General features: G+C 47.3%; 2 protein-coding genes across 6 annotated transcripts in view; one reads left to right on the plus strand and one right to left on the minus strand.

Annotated features, from left to right (window-relative positions):
• RFFL (ring finger and FYVE like domain containing E3 ubiquitin protein ligase) overlaps positions 1–2,828 on the plus strand; it is a 30,228-nt gene extending 27,400 nt beyond the window's left edge. For 4 of the 5 annotated variants that reach the window (XM_061470469.1, XM_061470467.1, XM_061470468.1 and 1 more), the window contains 3 exons: positions 345–552; positions 1,724–1,747; positions 2,287–2,828. In XM_061470469.1, the coding sequence (XP_061326453.1) occupies positions 345–552; positions 1,724–1,747; positions 2,287–2,468 (414 nt within the window). In that variant the 3' untranslated portion in view covers positions 2,469–2,828. The remainder of the gene's footprint in view (positions 1–344; positions 553–1,723; positions 1,748–2,286) is intronic. The other variant, XM_061470471.1, reaches the window with a different exon arrangement.
• Positions 2,829–5,536: 2,708 nt separating this feature from the next.
• Positions 5,537–20,857, minus strand: LIG3 (DNA ligase 3). Its single transcript, XM_061470472.1, has 20 exons — positions 20,784–20,857; positions 19,956–20,530; positions 19,371–19,508; positions 18,264–18,461; positions 17,678–17,829; positions 16,639–16,805; positions 15,906–15,983; positions 15,627–15,795; positions 14,822–14,977; positions 14,261–14,392; positions 13,470–13,549; positions 12,969–13,056; positions 12,023–12,100; positions 11,633–11,756; positions 11,327–11,469; positions 10,455–10,529; positions 9,452–9,598; positions 8,301–8,475; positions 6,875–6,966; positions 5,537–6,062 (listed from the first exon to the last, which is right to left on the minus strand). The coding sequence occupies exons 2-20, from the start codon at positions 20,509–20,511 to the stop codon at positions 5,829–5,831; spliced, it is 2,982 nt and encodes a 993-aa protein (XP_061326456.1). The 5' UTR covers positions 20,512–20,530; positions 20,784–20,857; the 3' UTR covers positions 5,537–5,828.
• Between the last annotated feature and the right edge of the window lie 287 nt (positions 20,858–21,144).

Consider the following 21,144-nt stretch of genomic DNA (forward strand, 5'->3'; position numbering starts at 1 on the left):
ACCAGGTTTTCAAGGCTGTATTTGCTGCCAGAGAATCATTACTGCAGAGAGACTGGGGGCTAACCAGTAACTCAGGCTGCCCACGGGCAGACCCAATCAGCCCCTTTCTTTGGCATCGTGTCCTCCACACGTGCAAAGAACTGGTGTTCTTGGACACTATACTAATAGAAATGACTTATCTCCATCCTAGGACTTGTGTTTCTGATAGATGGAGGAATTCACAGAGGAGTCAGGGTTGTTTTTATATCCAAACATGAATCCCTGCTAGCACACATTGAAAGCCGATTTAAGCTGTAGAGCTATGTGTTGAGGGCAAGAATCACTCCATCTTTGTTCCCTTTCAGTCTACAGACTCCGAAGATAACCTGGTGCAGGGGAGGAAGGCTTCTCTGTCTGATCTGACAAGCATTGGAGACATCAACGCGCTCTCCGTGCGACAGCTGAAGGAAATCCTTGCTCGCAACTTTGTCAACTACAAAGGCTGCTGTGAAAAGTGGGAGCTGCTGGAGCGGGTGACTCGTCTTTATAAAGAGAAAGACCTTCAACATCTAGGTAAGGAACTGAGCAAACATGGGCCTGTTTCCCAGGTGTTCCCTTTTTATGGACAGTTGCAGAAGGAACTAGAACTTAACATCTGTTTTGTGCAAGGGAGGAGAAAGTGTTACGTATCTTAAGAGTGAAAGTAGCTAAACTTTTATTCACCACTGCTTGTACTTGTGTAAGAGGAGAGCATTATGGTAGCTCTGGAGAGTGGCTTCCCTCTGTTAGCAGCAAAGGAGAACTCTGCACCCTTCCTCTGTGGCGGATCGTGGAGTCACTGCATCACCCGCTGAACGGCTGATGTGCGACCGCAGAGGGATGAGTGTAAGCTCTGATCTGTCGACTCATGGTGACTGGCAAAGTGAGCAGGAAAATGCCACCCGAAAGCAGCCGGGCACTTCAGAACCAGGCATGTGCCTGGGGACGGCGGCTCCCACTGCTGCCCAGCCATGGGGAGCTGTGCTTTGACTCTTGATCACAAGAGCCATTCCTGCAGTGCACTGCCAGGCCTGCACGCTGAGCAGGGAGGGATGGTGGTGTGCTAGACTTGCAGGTGCCAGTCTGCAATTCTAGGGTTAAAAGAGACGCACACTTGTAAATGGTTTCCAAGAGAAATGGATTGGGACGCTTTGATTTCATAGAGGGGTTTGTTTCTCACTGTTTGTCCAATGTGGCTTTGTTGTCTTCAAAACTAAGCTTTGTCCTCTGGGAACGATAACAAGATTTAAGACAACTGCTTTGGGTTTATGTTCTTCTTTCATTGGATCTTGTGCTTCTGACAGCACTTGCCCTTTTCTCTCGATCCCTGTTGCCTGTCTCGGCTGTGCTCAGCAATATTGGTGAGATTGTGCAACACCAAAGGAACTGAAAGTGTAGTTCTTGGAAGCCAAGCACCGCATCGATTCTGTGTTAAACATTGACACATCACTGTAGGTGGCTGCTGAGCTTTGGGAAGCATTGGCTGTTGTGCAAGCGCAGCAGAAGAGAAGGTTCTCGTCAGTTGAACCTATCCTGATCAGAGCCTCAGCTTTAGCCCCTGCATGGGGATCAGCAAAAGGCAGTTTTGGTTTAAGTGATCTCCCTTCAAGGCTTTCGTCCCCTGTTAATAATACTGCTTGAGAAACATGTTATTTCCCCAGCTCCCCTTATTCTCACCAAATAACTGTCTCTTCTTCTGTTGCAGTTTCTGACACTGATGATCAAACTGGTAAGTGATATTCTTAATCCTAGAACTGTGTGACTTGAAAAAGACCTTTCAAATCGAGTCCCACTGTTAACCCAGCACTGCCAAAACCGTGTCCCCATGTGCCACATCTACATGTCTGTCAATTACCTCCAGGGATGGTGACTCCATCACTTCCCTGTCAGCCTGTTCCAGTGCTTGACAACCCTTTTGGGGAAGACAGTTTTCCTAACATCCAATTTAAACCTCCCCTGGCACAACTTGAGGCCGTTTTCTCTTGTCACTTAGTGAAGAGAGATCCATGTTGCTTCATTGCTAAGAATCTCAGTGGTATTTCTGTTTTCATCGCACAAATGACTCTAAAAGCTACAGCTTCCTGCCCCTTGATGGAGCAGATACCTCCACATCAGTTGAGTCAGACACAAGCGTTTCTTTTTCAGACCTTCAGTGTGCACAAGTCCATCAGAGAAGCTGGACAAAGCCAACTCACACACTGCTCAGAGACAACGTACCTGCCTTCTGTTTCCTTGTCTCTTGCCAACCCCGGTCTCTTCTTTACTCAGGTGGCGCCGGGCTCCCGGGCACGGAGGAAAACCTCTGCAAAATCTGCATGGATGCCCCCATTGACTGTGTCCTGCTGGAATGTGGCCACATGGTCACTTGCACCAAGTGCGGGAAGCGGATGAGCGAGTGCCCCATCTGCCGGCAGTATGTGATAAGGGCCGTCCATGTCTTTAAGTCCTAAGCGTGCGGAAGGAAGACTGGGAATGCCTTAAAGCCTCATCTGCTGTGAGAGAAACGGTCGAAATAGCTACTAGTTAGGTCAGAGATTAGCACGTGGACCCCACTGGAAGCTGGAGGTGAGGGAAGGATGAAGCCTGAGAAAACTTGTTCTTACCCAAGCCATGCCTGGCTGTGCTCTTCCCATGATAGTGCTTTACACCACAGTGCCTGGACTCCTTGGAGCTCATTGCCAGCAGCAGACACACAAACTTAACCTACGTTCGAGGATAACGTGATCCGTTAGAGGTGGGGAGCCAGGGATGTTTGGCTTCCCACCCCAAAGCTCAGATGCAGAGGCTTCATATTTTCCCCTGACTAGTAAATACAGTGGGATCTCAGTGACCTTTGTTTTGCTGCTTAGGCTCAACGCCCAGCAACAACTTTTATTTTCAAAGATGAAAGCTTATTGTACTTGTTAATTTTACCTTTAATTTAATGTTAAACTCCTATGCTTGCAGGACAGGCAGCCAAGCCTCCCCCCTCCACAGCACAATAAACACGTCTAGCCTAGTGCAACGGTGGACAATTGTATGGTTTTATTTGAAGGTGGACTTTATAGTATTGAAAACAGAACAAGAGCGAGGCTCTGGCCCATGGAGCCTGACCTCTGTGGTGGGTTGGTTTGCACACCAGGGAGATCCCTCGGACTTTCAGTTTTAAACCTGAACTCATTTCACTTAAGGAGCTACAAATCGAAGGCTTGAGTCTTTCAGAGGGTTTAGTGAGGCCAAGACACAGCTACAGAGCAGTAAGGGTTCTACTGTTACACAATCATGCTTAAGTACAGGTGACTTTACAGAGAGGAGACATGAAAGAAAGGAAGCTTTATCTCCCTCAAATCATTACAGATGCTTCCCCCATCCTCCCCTTTGCTCACCCTTACTCCAGTACATGCAGACTGCTTATCAGAGCAGTTGATTTTCACTCCTGCGTGTGAGGGTGGACAGGAGGCTCCGGTTTGATTCATGACAAGTGCAAGCCCTCAGGAGCAGCATGTTCATTTGGAAGCCTTGCTAGAGAGAGCTGTAGCTGGCGTATTTCTCCCTGAGTTTCAGAATCTTGATGCCTTAAGTTCTCACCACCATAGGATTGTACACTCATTTTAAGTCATTTGCTGAGTAGCTTCTGCTGCAGGCTCTTTCCCGTCTAGCTTTTCCCTTCATGGGGAGCGATCACTTAGTGTTCAAGCTGCATCTCTGCACAGCTGCCAGCAGAGCAACAGCACAAAACCAAGTGTCCACTTACAGCTCCTGGAGCAGCAGAAGTGCAGTTACAGAAACCATCACCAAAGACATCTACTGTTGCAGTAAGTGGCAATGTATGTTAACAGGGAATTAAACCGGTGTCATCTTTAACATGGAGTATTGCATGAGTAGCAGCTCGTTTCTCAACTGGCTTGGAGTGGAGGGTCTCTGAGTGTTAACAGAGCACTTAAGCTGAAGAAATCTTGTCAGTTGGTAGCAGAACTGCTGCACTACTGAGCTTTACTGAACTAAGAATTCAGAGTTTTCCCTCTTTCTCTGTTCAGGTTGTTCTTTAGTATTTGGCTTAACAGCTTCCAGCAGGAGATGAGCACTGGTACAGTTCCATGCATCATGTTAAAGAAAGGAAGGGCAGGTAAGCAGTCACTGTATTTACTCTTCAGGAGGTTCACAGGGCCCTCTCAGAGGTACAGGAATACACACACAAAGTGCTGAACTGCCTCATTCATAAACTCACTGTGAAAATTCATGTTGTCATAGTTCTCAATAAACTCAGGGCTGGGGGGAAGCAGGAAGATGAGGATTCCCCTGCAGACAGATGTACCTGGAGAGGGTAGGCTTATTTTCTACAGCAGATAAATCAAATTGTGGATCAACGCTTGAAACCTTAGGAATGAGAAGATTCCCCCCCCCCCCCCCCCCCCATAACTCTGAAATGTGCTTTCTGAAGGGAGGAGGTTCTGTTTTTGTCTCCTGGCTCCAGTTTTTCCCTTGCAAAAATGATTTTCTACTTATGGCTGAGTTGTTTTTAAAGGAAAATCAAAATGTGGAGGAAACTGATTAAAGATCCAAAGGAATATAATGATCTGAACTAATAAAGGGTAATATTTATGTGCTTTATGTCCACTGTACATACTTTAAAAGTTCATATTCTCCTTAAACTGGCATGTTAAATCCTCTTGGTACGATGATGGTGAAACTTCCTAGTTTTGGTACAGAAGTTTGGTTTATAATTTTATAATAAAGTTGAACTGTGATTTAGTTAACCTTGGTTTCTGACTGTTACCAACAGGCCAGGAGAGAGCAGAGATGCTACAGCTACTTCTGAGCTTCAACCTGGAGAGGCTTGGGAGAGCAGGCGCTTAAATACCAGCAGTAGGAGAGGGACAAGTACAGGAGAGGCTGAAGGAAAGAAGGTAACAAACACACACTGACTTTCAGCAGTGCAGTCTTAATGGTGTGGAGATTACAAAGGGGAGAGCACCCTTGAGGTTAAAGAAACCAGTAAACTGGTCAACTTGGTTTTCCTTCCATCGTGTACACATGCACCCGCCCTGCCCATGCAGTCACGAGTATGTCATGCAGAGTCACAGTGGTATTTGCATAACAGTTAAAATGAACCCATTCCTAAACCCCATTTTCCTTATTTCCTTACTATTCAAGTACTTGCAGTAGTTTCGAACACCTTCAGAGGAGGTGTTGCAAGAATTCTTGCCTCAACTTTTCCTTGGTGAAACAAGAGCAGCATATTCTAGAGAACAAACCCTCCAAGGGGATGCTCAGACAATGCTGCAGCAGTTGCTGCAGTGGAAGATCATTTGGTGCCCCAGTTTTGGTATGAAACCTACCGCAGAGGCGCACACTGCCACCAGGTACAGACTTGTGCTGAGTGTCAGGAAAGCAAAGTCAAAGCAGGAGGACACGTGTCCTTCATGGGAGTTGTAGCCATGCAGCAATTCACAGCTGGTGCTTTCACAGAGCTGATGGGCTGTGTTCCTGGCCCGGCAGAGAGTAACTTTGGGGAAATAAGTCCTGACAGCAAAGGAGCAACTGCTTCAGTTTTATTTATCTATAAAAATACCCAAACTTTAAAAACCCAGAGACTAAAGCAGCACCAGGGTAAGTGCAGCAGCCTATGGTATGGGCAGAAAAATGGAGTCAGCAGTGACACTTCCTCAGAGAGCTGTTTTAATTGATTCCATATGGCTCTTTAGAGCTACCTCGGATGGTCTTGGGCACTTTATTTCTATCCATGTTTCCACAGAGGAACCTCACCATTTCTTCCACCTACCTACTTCTCTGCTGTTCTTGTGTCGGGCCTGCTCAGCTGCCCCCCACTGCTAGCATGGGGCTACCAGCCTCTGCTTCCGGATGCACTCCCAGATCCACTTGGGAGACACACGCTTAGCACCAGGATTGTCATCGATGTCCCCTATAACGTGGGTTGCTGAGGCTGTGTCAGACTCTGTCACAAGGTCCCCATCGTATGCTATAAAGTACCGCTGGATTTTGTCAAAGTCCTTCACAGAGGGCGATAGGTAGAGCTTCACACCAGTGAATATGTCCAGCAGTAGCTGCAGATGGTGAGAGAGAAGCAGAGGTTGGAAAAGCCATTAAACTGGTCTGGGAATGACACTACAGATCTTTGAAGGCATGAGCGAGTCTATCTGCAGTTCCCACGGTTCTCATTCTAATCCCACACCTAATAACGGGACTGCTGTTAAATCGTACACAGGAGCAGCACCCACATGGTTCCTCTGCAAGCCAGATGTTCCAGCTGAACAGCACTGTCCCAACTAAAGAGAATTATTATCCCATTACTCCCTGTAGTGCTGATGCTGATGTGGTCCAGTAAACATGATCTTAATGTCTCTGTCTTTACAAGCTGAGGCTTCTTAGTTAAAGTGGGAGAACGTAACAACCCCGGGGGGGAGAACTTGCTTTTTATATCAAAATAACTGCTCCAGGCTCATCATGGAATTTACAGCTCAGTGACTTTATTCCACTCCCACAATTTGCTGCACAATGGGCTAGAAAGGACAGCTCTCTCCTACACCTCCCAACTCCGTCGTACGCATCAGTCAGGAAAAGCAGCCACTCAGCAGTCTCAATGCTTCGCAGAGCAGGACATTGTTGGTGGGTCTCCTCACCAACATTGGCCTTTAGCATGACAAACCCAGTTGCATCAGCTCTGCAGCCAGCAGAGCTCAGCCATCTGCTGCCTTTACCAGGGGACTTGCTTTTTCTGCCTTTACGTGTCATTTTAACTTAGGGTGCTGCTGTAGGAGGATTTCCAGCTTTCCTGATGGAAGGCAAAAGTGAAGAGACAACCAAAGGTGCCTCAGCTCCTTCCCACCCAAAGTGGCTGCTGCCCAGCTGACCATACCTTTTTGCCATTGTCTTCCATCTCAGATGCTTTCCTCTTCTCACCTCGTTTCTCTTCCGATTTTTGAGGGGATCCAATGACTGCTTTGCTCTCTAGAAACAAAAACCTTGTCTCATTTGTGCTCTGTCCAGATACAGTGCATTAAAAGGGGGGGATGAATGAAGGAGAGGAAAAGGAAGAAGTTCCCCCCTGCTCCCCTTTCTGGAAAACCTGTGTATTAGAATGTAACTAAGTAAGGCCTTTGTACTGCAAATGGTGCGGGGCATGGTCCTGCCCTCATGGAGCTGCTGAGCTTCCCTCCTGGCTGGCACTGCACCGCCTCAGTTCCTCCCCAGTGACAAAGTGCTGGGGAGGCAAACTCATGTCACAGCTCTGCAATTTGGAAATCCCCTGCCTCCAGGTGCCCTGTTACATGCATGAACTTCAGCCAATAAAACTAAACACTGGTTCACGGCCAAAACCCATCCAACCAGAGAGCATGAGATCTGCAGGAACAGGAGCAGCAGGTCTGCTGTGCAGATCAGTCTTACACCTTCTGCTAAGGACCTTGAGCTAGTCAAGATTAAAGGGATGGATTGAGCCCCAGAGGAATCACTCCAAAGCAGTTTTGGTATGAATTGTAACAGACTGCTAGGTTCAAGATGATACCCACTTCCAAGCAGCATATAATCCCAGAGAGCTTTTATTGTCCAAGTGAGTTGTCTAAACAGCATTGTCAATGCTGTTCCCATCTTTTCTCACTCCCAGCTCAGAGCTGTGGCTGCTCAGTCTGTGCTCAAGCAACACAGGCCAAACATAAAAAGGACATGGAGCTATTGGAACAAGTCCAGAGAAGGGCCATGAGGATGCTCAGGGACTGGAGCACCTCCCCTATGAAGACAGGCTGAGAGAGTTGGGGCTGTTCAGCCTGGAGAAGAGAAGGCTGCGTGGAGACCTCAGAGCAGCTTCCAGTATCTGAAGGGGGCCTATAGGGATGCTGGGGAGGGACTCTTCATTAGGGACTGTAGTGACAGGACAAGGGGTAACGGGTTAAAACTTAAACAGGGGAAGTTTAGTTTGGATATAAGGAGAAAGTTCTTTCCTGTTAGGGTGCTGAGGCACTGGAATGGGTTGCCCAGGGAGGTTGTGAATGCTCCATCCCTGATGGTGTTCAAGGCCAGGTTGGACAGAGCCTTGGGTGCCATGGTTTAGTGTGAGGTGTCCCTGCCTGTGGCAGGGGGGTTGGAACTGGATGATCTCAAGGTCCTTTCCAACCCTAGCTATTCTATGATTCTATGTAAACACAGCTTTGCTCATGATCCCCGACATACACATGGAAGCTGCCACAGGATCTTCAAGCACCTGACAGAAGGCAAAGATCCAGTGCCAGCCTCTCCAAAGGCACAGAGCACACCCTGAGGTTCCTCTCCCAAAAGCACCATCTTACCTTCTGGCTTCTGGGCTTTTGCAGGCGACTTGTTTGGGGGAGTTTTAACAGTGCTGTGTGGTGTGGAAGACCTGGAATTTCCCTCGTTCTCTCCACTGCTGCCAGCCGTGGACTCATCTTCCTCCCCAGCAGTAACATTGAAATCAGCCTTCTCTTTGGAGAGCTGGTACAGCTCCTGTCCCACCAGAAACAAAGCATTGCCTTTAACCACAGGGAAACCTCTGACATTAGATTAGAGCTGTAACGTGTGGTCTTCTCTAGTTTGTTTCCCCCTGATGTGTTTGCTCAAATACTTTTTCTTCCTCTTTGTAGCCATTTTCTTGTCTACTCTGTCCAAGCTCTCTGCTTTCCACCCAGCTACTTGGCGTTAAGAGAAGCCATACTACCAAAAGCCACTCACATCTGCTACACAGCAAGACAAACTACCTCTTCAGAGCCTGGCTCCTAGCCTGAGAAGGAACACCACTGCTCACACAAGAACAGTCTGTCTGAAGAACGTACTTTACCTTTCTCTCCTTCACCTGCATAGGGAGCCAGAATCCCTCCTTGCTTCAATGGCATAACAAGTCCTTCTGTCTGCTGCCAGGACCCCTGTGGGCAGCGTGAAGACAGCCCAAATGACAATAACTAGGCTGAGACCTAAGACCAGAGCTCAGGAGCAGCTGGGGTGGCAGCAGGCCAGCCCGATTCCCAGTGCAGGAGGTATGGAAGCTGCATGGGGTGGATGCAGTACAGGGGGCCTGGCTGCCTGCCACGTGGCCCCTGTGCCCTGGAACTTGGCTAGGTTCCCCCATGTCACTTCCCAGATGCCTCCCTCAACCTCAGCAATTCATGGGAGACCGAATGACCATAAACAAGAGAACAAAGGTCACCTCTCTCAGGAAGGAAATGCCTCACCATGAAGGCTGTTACAAGAGCTGATACAACCAGCTGCCAGCACTGACTTCCCTGAAAGTGCACAACACAACTCAAGAGACTCCAGAGGGCCCATGAAAGAATAAAATCCACATCAAAATAACCCAGCAAGCAGCCTGAGCCTAGATTAAACAGGTACCGGCCAGCAGACATCTTCACTGCATACCCTGCTATCCAAATCTGTTTTAGTCAGAACTTCTTCTCCAACACGTTGCAGACACGCTGCATGAACTCACCTTTAGCTGCTGGAGGTTGGTGGCTGTCTTCCAGTCTTTGTCATCTCGAATGCGGGTACAGCGAGGGAAGCGAATGGAGATCCCGTCTGCAGTGTGGGCTTCAGCTTTAGAGAACTCGGCCCCTGTGATCTCCCACACTGGGGCTTTCTAAACACAGGATTGAGGAAGCCGTGTCACATTCCTGTGCTCTCTCATGAACTAACTCGATGTGTCTGTATTCCTCTACCCCTGCCACAACCCCGCTTCCCCACCCCAGCACACAGCTCCATACCCACAGACTCACCTTGGTCACCTTCATTTGACAAACTTTTTTCAGTGGGTCAAAGAACCTCAACTAATGATAGAATTACAGAGTACTTTGGGTTGGAAAGACCTTAAAGCTCATCCAGCTCCAACCCCTGCCACGGGCAGGGACACCTTCCACTAGAGCAGCTTGCTCCAAGCCCCTGTGTCCAACCTGGCCTTGAACACTGCCAGGGATGGGGCAGCCACAGCTTCTCTGGGCACCCTGTGCCAGCGCCTCAGCACCCTCACAGGCACCAACTTCTTCCTTATATCTAAGCTAAATTTTCCCTGTTTAAGTTTTAACCCATTACCCCTTGTCCTATCACTACAGTCATAACACAGAATGCCAACTTCTAAACAGCAGCTTTTCTATCAGTCAGCCATACGTGGCACAAGGCATACTGAAACATTCTGTAAACCAGCAACTTTTGGGGTACAGCTGTGCTTCAAATGTTCTAAGTCAGATTTTTCATGCCTCAAATTTAAAGGGAGTTCACTTCTGGAAGGGATTTAATGCATAAAAGTACCAGAAGTGCTGCAGGTACGATCTCTTCAGGGAGCTCTTAGCCTCAAATACACCTGCAAGATTCAGAAATAAACACTTAATTTCCTGTTCCAGCTATGAAGACTAATTGTAATAGAGACAGTTTGTACATTTAAATGAAGTGTAGCAATTGCTGCATCAGGGCTGGAAAACAGTTCAGTGACTGTGACTTACCTTTGGGTCTGGGACAATGAAGTCTGGGTAGTAGATTTTGTTAATTTTTAGCCACCTTGGAATTTTGCTGGGATCCTATTAACAAAAAGCACAAACCCAAAATGACAGCGTTTATGAGCATATATGGACCTACTTCTACAAAAGAAGGTGCCGAAAGATAACCCAGAAGTAGATTAGTCTACCACAGGTATTACATTGCTTTTGTATGGAGAAAATCTGTCAGCCTGCAGTGCAGGGTGCACTGATCTGCAGCAGTTTATCATATGCAGAGAATCACACAGACTATCTGCAGCAGCTCTTGATTACTGACATTCCATATGGGAATGATAACATTGGTGCTCCAACTGTCTTTCATATAAAACCACCCTTTTTTAAGATTCAAATGGCCTTCAGGATGTCAAGTAAATACTAGAATTCAGCTGTTTATTTAAGTCTTCAAAAGTAAAGATTCCTCACTCACACCAAGTCTCAACTCCAAGGCGTCAGGTTGTCCAGCCACAAACCAGCCTGACCTGCATTGCTCACCCGCAGCCCCATCTAGTGACTGTCTTCACCAATGCAATATGCACTAAAGGCAAAGGCACTTGCTCTGCTCCTCTCGGTAAAACTCAGTCTTGGGAGGAAAACAGATGGTGTCTGGCTTCCCACGCAGTGCCTAATCTCAGGCAGTGCCTCATCTCGGGAGGTGGCTGCACCTACATCTCACTGCTGTCAGAGGGATTTATCTGCTTGACCACTAATCCAGAGTCTTCCCAGCAGAGCACTTGAGTTCCACAGAAGCCAGCACCCAGGTGTAGCTCAGCAGGAAGGTGGCTTTTACAAGCCCTTTGCTGAGCAGTCCTTGATCACCTCCATGCCCCAGCCCCTCTCACCTTGCTGATCTTCACCATATCCAGCTCTGTTTGCAGACGTGCCAGGGTGGCATCATCGTGGCCACCAGAACATTTGGTCACAGTGCACCATTTCTCACTCTTGGGATCATAGCAGCCCATGAGGAAGATGGACATCATCCCACCTGCAGGAGGGGAGAGCAGGGTGGTTCACAGCTTCTACAGGACCTGCCACAGCTTTCCAAAAAGCAAAGTAATGAACCAAAACCCTTTTCCATCTTGGGGTGTCAAAGGACTGTGGGCTTGCGATGGCTTCACAGCATCAGCATAAGCCAACCCCAGACTTACCTTTACTGCCTTGTCCATAGAAAGCTCCCAGCACCACCAGGTCTGCTGTGTCAGCCATGGCACCCTCATTTAGGTAATCCTTCTTCACTTTCAGCCAGTGCCGTTTTCCTGGTTCATAATTGCCCTGGGCAGAACAGGGCAAGAACCCCCGGTCACAAAGATCATCTGGGGGACAGCTGTCTCCTCAAACAGCCCTTGGTTTTATCCAGCTTAACACTGCAAGAGCACAGCAGTGCTCAGATCTATAAAGAGCAACCTGGATTGGATGTCAGCATCAGCAAGAACCCAGAGATTTCCAGGATGCTCAGCTTTGTGTGCTTCATCCACAGATCTGCCCGCTGTTACTCCCCAACTCCCAGCATACCCAGTGAAGAGTAAATATGAACCTGCCTTTATATCTTTCAGCACCAGTCCTTCCAGGCCCTCACGGATGACTCGGGTGATCATATCTGCCAGATCCGAAGCTTTCTGAAATGGAAAGGCATCAAGAGTGTCAAAGGGCTGTGGTCTTCAGGCTTTCTATGTGGAGCAGTGGTGCACTAAACCCTGTTCTCTTTGCTGCACATCCAGTAACTAATATGGGAATATGTCCCAGGAAGAGAAGGGGTGGTTAGTTAAACGTACTCCTCAGAGATGAGGACACACATTGGTTGTGTCCCAGGTATGTCCTATGTCTGCAAGATGGGATTTTCTCAGCCTGCTTAATGCTCTATCCAGCTGCCTTGGTTCATATCCTCTTTGCTTCTTCCCAAAATGCTTCCTCTGCCCCAAACGCCCAAGCATTCTCCACCAAAACCAAGATGCTACAGAAATCAGTAGCAGTGGGGAAAAATAATGGGAGATAGGCCTTGTGCATAGCGGTGAAAGGAAAAACCAAGCGTGCTGCAATGTAAATGCAGCTTTTAGCACTTGGGATGTATGTGGGCTGTGTGGCACTTGAAGTTGCCAGAAGCAGTCTAGCTCCCTTCAGTCATACTCCAGTCTTTCTCCACAGCTCAGCACTGCACAGTAAAGACTAGGTTACAAGAGGATTTAGCTCCTCCTAGCAACAAAGTTATGATGGGTACAAAATCATTAAGAAGCCAAGAGGAAAAAAAGAGATGTGCAAGTTTCAACTATGTAAAGTGGTTGCACTGCTCAAGATGGGAGCACAGGCACAGTGTTCTTGAACACCACTCGCTCAAGGAGCCCTGTACAGACAGCAGAACCATCCTGACAGGCAGGGGATTGCTGGCTTTGCAGCCTTAGTCAGAAGGCCCTGTGGTAAAGGAGCAATGGGGTGTCCAGAGTGGAAGCAATGAGATCACCAGCCAGGCAGTCTGAACACTGAGCTCACCGTGACGTGCTTCATCTCCGAGAAGAGGATCCGGTTGGGGATTTCAACCATGTTATCGTGGAGGAACTTGCGACGCTCACACAGAGGCCTGAAGGAAGGTTTGGAGAATGAAGGACAAGCAAGTAGCAGACATGTGAGCACTGAGAAAAGCTATTTAGAGAACTAAATGATGTATCCTACAGCGCTCCAGAAAGGACAATCAATTCTTACTTTCCTCCAGGGAGCGAGTTATAAAATGGAAGTTCCATGTTAAGTGTGCATTTTGTTTCAGACAGAAGATGAGCTGGGCACTGAACCACGCTCACTGAAATAGAGTCAAACCTGGTATTTTGGAACTGCAAAGCAAGACAGAGCTCCACAGTGAAACTCCTCAGCACAGCAAGGATCCTCCCATGCTGTCTGGATTTTCTAGGCTCAACAGCCCACATAAACCTCTCCCTCTGTGGCAAGTTCATGCTGGGAAACTGGTCAGGCTACTCTCACACTGTGCCAGACACATACCTGTCCATCAGGCTGACATCATTGAAGTAGATGCAGTCAAACACAAACAAGCAAACATTGGCATCTTGGAAAGCAGCTTTCTGCAAGACAATTAGGAGCGATTAAAAGAAATCTGCAGTCATAGCAAGCAGCAACAGGAAGGTTTAGAAAGATGACAGAAACAAGAGGATGTATTTTTATCTCCATCATCTTTTAGTTATAAGCAGCTTAGGCCTCTTCTAAAAGACAGAATTATTCTAAGAATTAAGATTTAGACTGAATGTGTCAAAGCATAGAGAAAGAAACTAAAAAATGCTCATTTCCTAGTGACAGGGAAACATCACTACAAACAGTAATGACTTCAGGCAGATGTTATATCCATCCATCACTACCACCATTCCAGACTTCAGATTAATGGCTACTTTAAGTTAAAGCCCTTAGAGCTTAATTTTCATGTTACTGTCCTCTTCTTCACCACCATTTAGTTTAGATATAGACACTATACAACATTCACACGGACTAAATGCTCTTGACATACTGTGGTGTTCCACTTTGCCACACATTGCTCAAACAATGACAAAACTGCAGGGTTTTCTAAGGGGTTTTAATATTTATCTTGAGCTGAAATGTTCTTGCTGTCCTGCAAGATTAATATCAAGTCTGTTGTATCAGAGCAGTCCCTTTTCTTTGATACCAGCCTTCTCAGGGATGATGTTTTTTCCCCCAGATCTCTTCCCTGGGATAACAGATCACATGCTGGTGTGTTGAAGTCAGCAGAGGAACAGCCTCCAACCACAGCAAAGTTTCTTTACCTTGTGCACGCCAAGAGTCCCAAAAGGAAGGGGCTTGCCAGTTTTGTTGTCAATCAGAAGAACTTCTGAATCCAGGATCATGCTTTGCCCACCAGGGAAAGCCTGAGGGATGAAGTCCTTAAAATGGGCCACCTTGGAGAAAAGGAAGGAAAAATAGATCTACTGGCTGAAGAGAGGGACTCACCCCCTTGCAGACCGCTCTCCCAGAAGCGTATCTGAGGCACGTGTAGGCATATCTGCACTAGCTTTGCTTTCTACTATGGTATACACTGTACAAAGAGAAAAATGAGTCTTGAACAAATATAACCAAGTCACCCAGCTGGTATCAGGCCTCCCGAAATGCGCTGTGTAAGAGGACTCTAAAGCAGAGAGCTTAACGTTAGTTTCAAGCTCTGGATGTCCACCCAAACTAACTGATTACAACTCTATTGCTTTTCCAGATTCCATGAGTCTACGTAATTAGGAAAGTCTACAACAGGAGGTATTCCCCTTGCTTACAGAAGCGGTTGTGAAATGCAGTCATGTTTCTAGAGGAGCTGGTGCAAGAGGAGAGGTGCTTACTTTATGTGGGAGGACAGGCTTGAGGCTTCTGCTGAAGTAGCTGAAATGATCTCCATTTTTATGGACCTGCACCCGCTCGCCATCGTATTTGATCTCTGCATACATGCCATTGGGACACTTCTTCATGGCATACTCAATGGACTTGCAGGCTTCAGCCTTAGGAAGGTCGAGAGAGACAAATTCCAAACTCACTCAGATTATACGTTAAAAGATGAAGTTCCTTTTAGTCAAGTTCATGAGCTAACAATGCTCTGTAGCTCTTTTTGTCCAGGGTCTCTAATATCCAGTCCAAGTTTACCTTTTCTTAATTACTCATTTACTTAGAATCATCTACACATACCCAGATAATTACAGCTTTTCAGTGCTTATCTCCTCCAAATACTTAAAGGTGTAAGTACTGTGCCTTTAGCAGAAGAGTGCTTAGCCCATAAGTAAATATTTAACTCAATCTGTTCAAATAAAACCTCAAACTTATTTGAATCTCTAATGCAGTTGAAAGCTTACACTATTTCTATAGAAAGAATGGACTTCTGGAATGACAGCAAACAAAAAAGTCACTTCTGGACTGAAAGCAAGTCAAGATTTTAGCTTCTGCAGCAGCACTGAAGATGCAAGTACACTGAATATTGGCCTCCTGGTAGAAAACACTTTCTAAAGTGGTATTAAATCAGCACTGCATGCTCTGTTAGCTCACACTAGTCATTTATCCATCTACTGCTTGTTAAAGGTGAGGGTCTGACAGCGCATGTGAGAACCCCATCTCTCGAGCAGCTGAAGGTGCTCATTGCAGGGGAGCCAACCTTACCAGCATGGGCTGCACGGGGGTCATCAGGGAGGCCTGCACACTGAGGGTCCGCTTCAGACCTGGCATCTTCTCAGCCTCCTGCTGGTTCTTCAGGACTCGCTCTACCACGTCCTGGAGGTTGCGTGACGCTTTGAACGCCTCGTAAGCATTGGGATCCAAAGCATCCAGCCTTCAACAGATTGAGAGGGAAGCATGGATCAACCTCAGCTCCGCTGCTCCTGGCTTATGAGGCTAATGCCCACTTCTGGTGGGTTTCTCACAACGAAAGGTAAGACTTACACATGCTTTGCTCCAGCATTCATTTTCAAGTCATGCTTTATTAGCCTGATGATGCATTTCAGGTCGTTGCCCGTACATCTGAAATGTGAGAGAAGATTCAGAAGTGGCAGATATTTAACTGAATTACTTGCCAGCTGAAGAGAAACTGATCAAAAAAGGTCCTCCCCTTCTGGAGGGTTTAAAATTAAATAAGGACATGTTACCAGTGACACCTCAGAGGCACAAAAGAATATCCAAAAAAGCTTTTTAGCGTCTCTGTGTTTGAATGCCTGTATTAATTCTGCCTCAGTGGTGACATGCTTTCAAAATTCACTTAATTAATGCATCAGAAGGAAGCGACAGGAACATCCTCAAATCAGATCAACACAGTCTGAGCCACACCAAGAATCTTCAACCTGTCTAAATGGCTTGAAGGCTTTTCCCAGCATAAATAAGTACAGCAACTTCATTAACAGCTAAGTCCCATGAGGGCAGTTTTGCAAGCTATTTAGTATTGACTGAACAGTGGCTTGTCAGGCCAGGATGAAATTCTCTGGCATGAACATGAGCCAAACATGTTCTCCACTGCTGGTCAGCAGTCAGGGTGTCTTAATCAAACCACTAATAGCAGCCTGAAGACATGAAGTTCAGTCTCTGTGGCTATGATTAGTTTTCCACCTGTTCCAGCTTGTGATATGTTGATAACTGCTCCCAGTTTTAGGGCAAACCTTCAGAGGCCAATTACTCTGCTCACCTGCGAGTGATATGTTGCAGCACACTTTGCTGGTCATCTTCCTTAGTGAGCTTTGATAGCTGGATGAGAAATTCATCTACCTCTTGGATGGTGAGGAGACTTTTGGCTGCTGGAGGACAACACTTGCTCTGTTCAAAGAAGAGGCGTATGGTCTCGGAAACATCTCCCTGTCTCCAGAAAAGAAATAAGGGTGTGGATCAGGGCTATGGCTACAGAATGGGGATGTCACTGGGAATTCAATATGGCTTCAATAAGTAGGATAAACCACAGGAATAATGCTAGGATTGCATGAAGGAACTGAATCAAACATTAGAAGAAAGCTGCCATGACACAGAATAAAGCTGCTCAGCTGTTTCATTTGCAAAAGAAAGGTAAGTAAGAGTACCAGTATTATCTCATTGCTCTATTTTTCACTGCTGCAGCATCACAGACCATTTATTTCCTCAGGATGAATCCACTTGTAAATCCAAGGATCTGAAACAGTGTAGTGATGTCACTAGAAGACAGTATATACCAATACTAGCTTCATTAATTCACCCATTTTCTTCATCTTGCAATGAATCAGAAGTGTGCAGAGTCCATTAACAACTCCTGTGCACAGGAATTAAGCGCACACATGAGCACTCACAATTGTATGAGTGTAGATTAACTGTATGAACCACATTAAGCTCACAGGAACAGATCTGTTAATTGAATCAGAGGTTTTGATAAGTGATGTTACAAAAAGTGTAATATAAATCAGTTATGCAGGAATACGCTCCACAAAGCAGTTTAGACAATGCAGATGCAGCCCAAATTGCCTAAATATTTCAGTCTTGCTCTTTAAAGTTGGGCATGTGAATTCGTACACTGTTTTCTGTTCAAGCATTCTTTTCTAAAGGTTCCAGATGGCAAGAAGTGCTATGCAAGGGGCCAAAATCCCCAGAATTGCCAACTCCCATTCTAACAGCCAAGCTAACTGTGTTTCAAGTAGGAGTTAAAAACCCCATTACAGCAGTGCCATACCGAGGGAGGGAAGAGAACTGGTGTCTGTACTCACCTGCTCCAGGTCACGGATCATTTCTTCCTGGTTGCAGTTGAAAATTCTACTGAAGAGCTTTACAATCTGCTTATCGTTCAGGTTGTAAACAACCTTAATGACGCCTGGTAACAGCAGCTTAATGGTCAGGTACACATCACCATGAAAGCCATCTGGGGAAAAAAAACAGCACACAGCACTGGAAACGGGCACAGTTTGTTTTCACACACAGGCTCTGGTTGGTTGTGCCCATTAGGATGGCCCTGGGAATGAAACCCTGCAGCCAGGGATTCCTCTTTTCACCACGCTGTTCTGCTTCACATAAGAGATTCCTTAAGGGATACACTCACAATTGCCCTCCAGATGTGACCCCAGCGCTAAGTTTGGCGGCACTGACGAATGTTCTCAGCAATTCTAGACTGAGACATTCTTGTTTGAATTTGTTATGGTGATAAACAGTTCACTTTGTAAATGTTATCTCCATAGTTCAGAAATCATCACAACACACAGCAAGCAGGTTTTATGTCACCCTTGCTTTTGAAGTAATGCTTTGAGGTTCATTTTGAGGTGGTTTTCATATGCTGAAACCACCAAGCAGGAATCCTACCTCCTCCAGATCCCTTCTTCAGAAAATCCTGGATGATCTGTGTTTTCACATTATAGCTGGGCTTTTCAGCTACCATGGCACAGAGCTTCCTGAACTCACGCAGCAAGCAGTCTTTGTGCTTTGGATCACATTGTTTTGCAGATAGGCTGGACTTGTGGGAAGAATTTGCAGAGATATCATCTGAATTCTTTGGCTTGGCTGCAAAGACAAGAAAGAGAAGAAGTTGCCTTTTTAATAAGCACAGTATGATGTAAATTTTGCAACTGTAGCTACCTCTGCTTGGCAACCTGAAAAGAACAACCCCAGTGTGCTGGCAAAGCTTCAGAGCTGAAGAATGACCTGTGCTATGCCAAAATTTGTGACTTAAAATATATCCTAACCTATTTTTATATTAGGTTTGATCTTCACAGTATACCAGAATCTTCGGAACTGTAATTCTACTGAACTAATACGATTAATCCTTGGTGAAAAGGAATTCCTGCTGGCAGATGCTTCTGTCTTCTTTCTGTTTTACAGGCCTCTGCCCTTCACAGCAAGATGTTTTCCAAGGTATTTCTAAAATGAGGAAGAAAATGTTCCCATCCCCTCTTCTGTTACAATACCAAAACCCTTGCACATTCCCAGCTCTGGCTGCGTACAGGGAGATAAGTGGGTGGTTCAGAGCTACATGTCTGTGTCAGGTCAGGCAGTGCCCGCACACCAGTTGTCCTGCTGACAGTGGTTTCTCAGGACAAGCTGCGGAGGAATAACAGGTTTCCATTCCATGAACACCACCACTGGGAATCCCTCACAACCAAGTTTTTACAGATTTTGAGCTCCACATGGTGTATCTTTAGTCTGGACTTTCACAGCCTGATTAAGTTGACCAACGGACTAAGTCAGCCTGACAATGTGGGATACTGCATAAACTTTGTTCCCTTGGGAATACTACAAACTCAAGACTACCAACCTCAGAAAGCACTAACCATTTCTGGTAAAACAGATTTCAGAACAGTATTAAAACTAAACTGTCTTCTATAGATAAAAACTACTTATCTGAGCCAAGTTAAAACACCTCTGATGCTGGTATTAGAAGAGAAGGATTTCCCAGAATCGCATTCTTTTTACCTGTGAAGCCAGAGAACTTCTTTGGTGATGGATTGCTGAGACCTAATGGATCTTTTGTAGTTAGTTGTCCTGTGGCAGTGAGCTTAGCTTGGACTATCACTTTTTTCTTCGGTGTACTTCCAGCCTTGGAATTAGCTTCTGTAAAACAGTGAGGTTCAAACCAGCAGTCAGAACTAACCTCATATATCACTCAATAAACTACATAAGAGATGCTGCAACAAGTAAGTCTTAAAAGAACTGGTGAGGAAGGACGAAAAATGCACGTTTTTTCAGATATCAAGTTAAAAGTAAAGATCACGGAAAAAAGCTGAAAGGGAAAATAAAAAATAACTGATGTGTGCTCCTGGGATTTCTCTGCCCAGGAGTTAAATCACTCAGATGTTCTCCATAGTAAGTTGTGACAAATGAATTTAGAGTTGAGTATTCTTATCTTTCCTGTATGGCTGAAACACAGATTTGAGCAGCACTTTGTCATATCGATGTCATCACATCAGTGAGGATTTCATGGTAAAATCATGGCAATTGGTGGCATACCTTGCGAATGGGTAAAGTACAGAAGTGAACAAGGTGCTGACTGTACCTCACCTGAGATGTGCTTGTTGATTAAGTCTTTCTCCGCATCTTGTAGCTCTTCCCACCCTTCCAAGTCTGTGATGTCTTCAATTTTCTTGGTGGTGGCCCGAGCCTTATCCAGCTTCTCAAACATGCACTTCACATGGTACCACTCTTTCATGTCCCCACCAGACTCCGTGAAAGGATTGGGAACAATCTTCCCGATGCGCACCATTCCCTTCACGATCTTCTCCTTGCACTTCTTGCAGCCTGCCGTGCCACGTTTGGCATAGTCTACGCAGTACCTCTGCTCTGCCATGTCCTTTACAGCCGTGCAGGCCTGGCGAAGCCAAGCGTTCACAAGCGGGGAGAAGCGGAAAGCCCCAGCACCACCACCCTGGTTTCTGCCTGCAGACCGGAGGGACACAGGCTGTAACAGCACCTGGTACCAGCAACTGAGGCTGGCCCCGGGGAGGCCAGCACAGCAAAGGAAGGGTCTTGGCAAGGAGACCTGTGTGTGGAAGACCAGTTCTGTGCCCCTGCCGAGCGCCCGGGCAGCCTGCGATAGTGTCCTGCTGCCTGCGGGCATGCAGCCCGCTCCGTGTGCGCTGTGAACGAGAGGGCACGCTGAGGGCCTTGTGCCCGGTGGGGGGCTCTGGGAGGCCCCGATCCTCACCCTCTTCACCCAGACCCACCCCACAGCTGCCTCCCCACAGGCCCCCCCACCCGCCTCACAGTCCCTCTTCACCCCTCACACCCGAACCCCGCCTCCCCACAGGCCGCTTTCCCGCCTTGCCCGCCCCGGCCCAGCCGCTGCAGCCCGCAGGCCCCCGCCGTGCCCATGGCGAAGGAAGCGCTCACCGAGCTCTCACACCGCGGCCATCCCGCCCTCAGCTCCGGCCCGCGGGGGCCTCCCCGGCTCCCTCCCGTGCCCTCCCGTTAGGCCGGAGCCGGAGCCGCCGCCGCGGGGCCTTCAAACGCGGCTCGCGGAGCTTCCGCTCCGCGCCCCGCCCCTTCCGCCCTGTGCTGGCGCCCGCCTCGCAAGCCTTTGTGCGCAGGCGCTGAGCGGTGTTTTCCCGCCTTTGGGGTGTGTGTCTGTGTGTGAGGCGAGGCCGCGGCGCGGGCGGGCGGGCCGGGCTGGTGAGGGGAGCCCCGGCTGCGGCCTGCCCCGCATCGGCCCTCGCGACAGAGCCGCGCCGTGTCGTGTCGGTGCAGGGCTGAG

The sequence above is a fragment of the Pezoporus flaviventris genome, unplaced genomic scaffold (assembly GCF_033815535.1).
Source record: "Pezoporus flaviventris isolate CSIRO_AGI_PZ_B2104156 unplaced genomic scaffold, CSIRO_AGI_Pfla_v1 ptg000063l, whole genome shotgun sequence".
Lineage (NCBI taxonomy): Eukaryota > Metazoa > Chordata > Aves > Psittaciformes > Psittacidae > Pezoporus > Pezoporus flaviventris.

Excerpts from the sequence above, each read along its gene's own strand:
- LIG3 (XM_061470472.1), bottom strand. The coding sequence starts at position 20,511 with ATGCCCGCAGGCAGCAGGACACTATCGCAGGCTGCCCGGGCGCTCGGC. Across the intron at positions 18,462-19,370 it reads GAAGTTCTCTGGCTTCACAG|CCAAGCCAAAGAATTCAGAT; the intron begins GTAAAAAGAATG and ends TTGTCTTTGCAG. Across the intron at positions 8,476-9,451 it reads CCAACCTCCAGCAGCTAAAG|GAGCTGTACCAGCTCTCCAA; the intron begins GTGAGTTCATGC and ends CTGGTGGGACAG.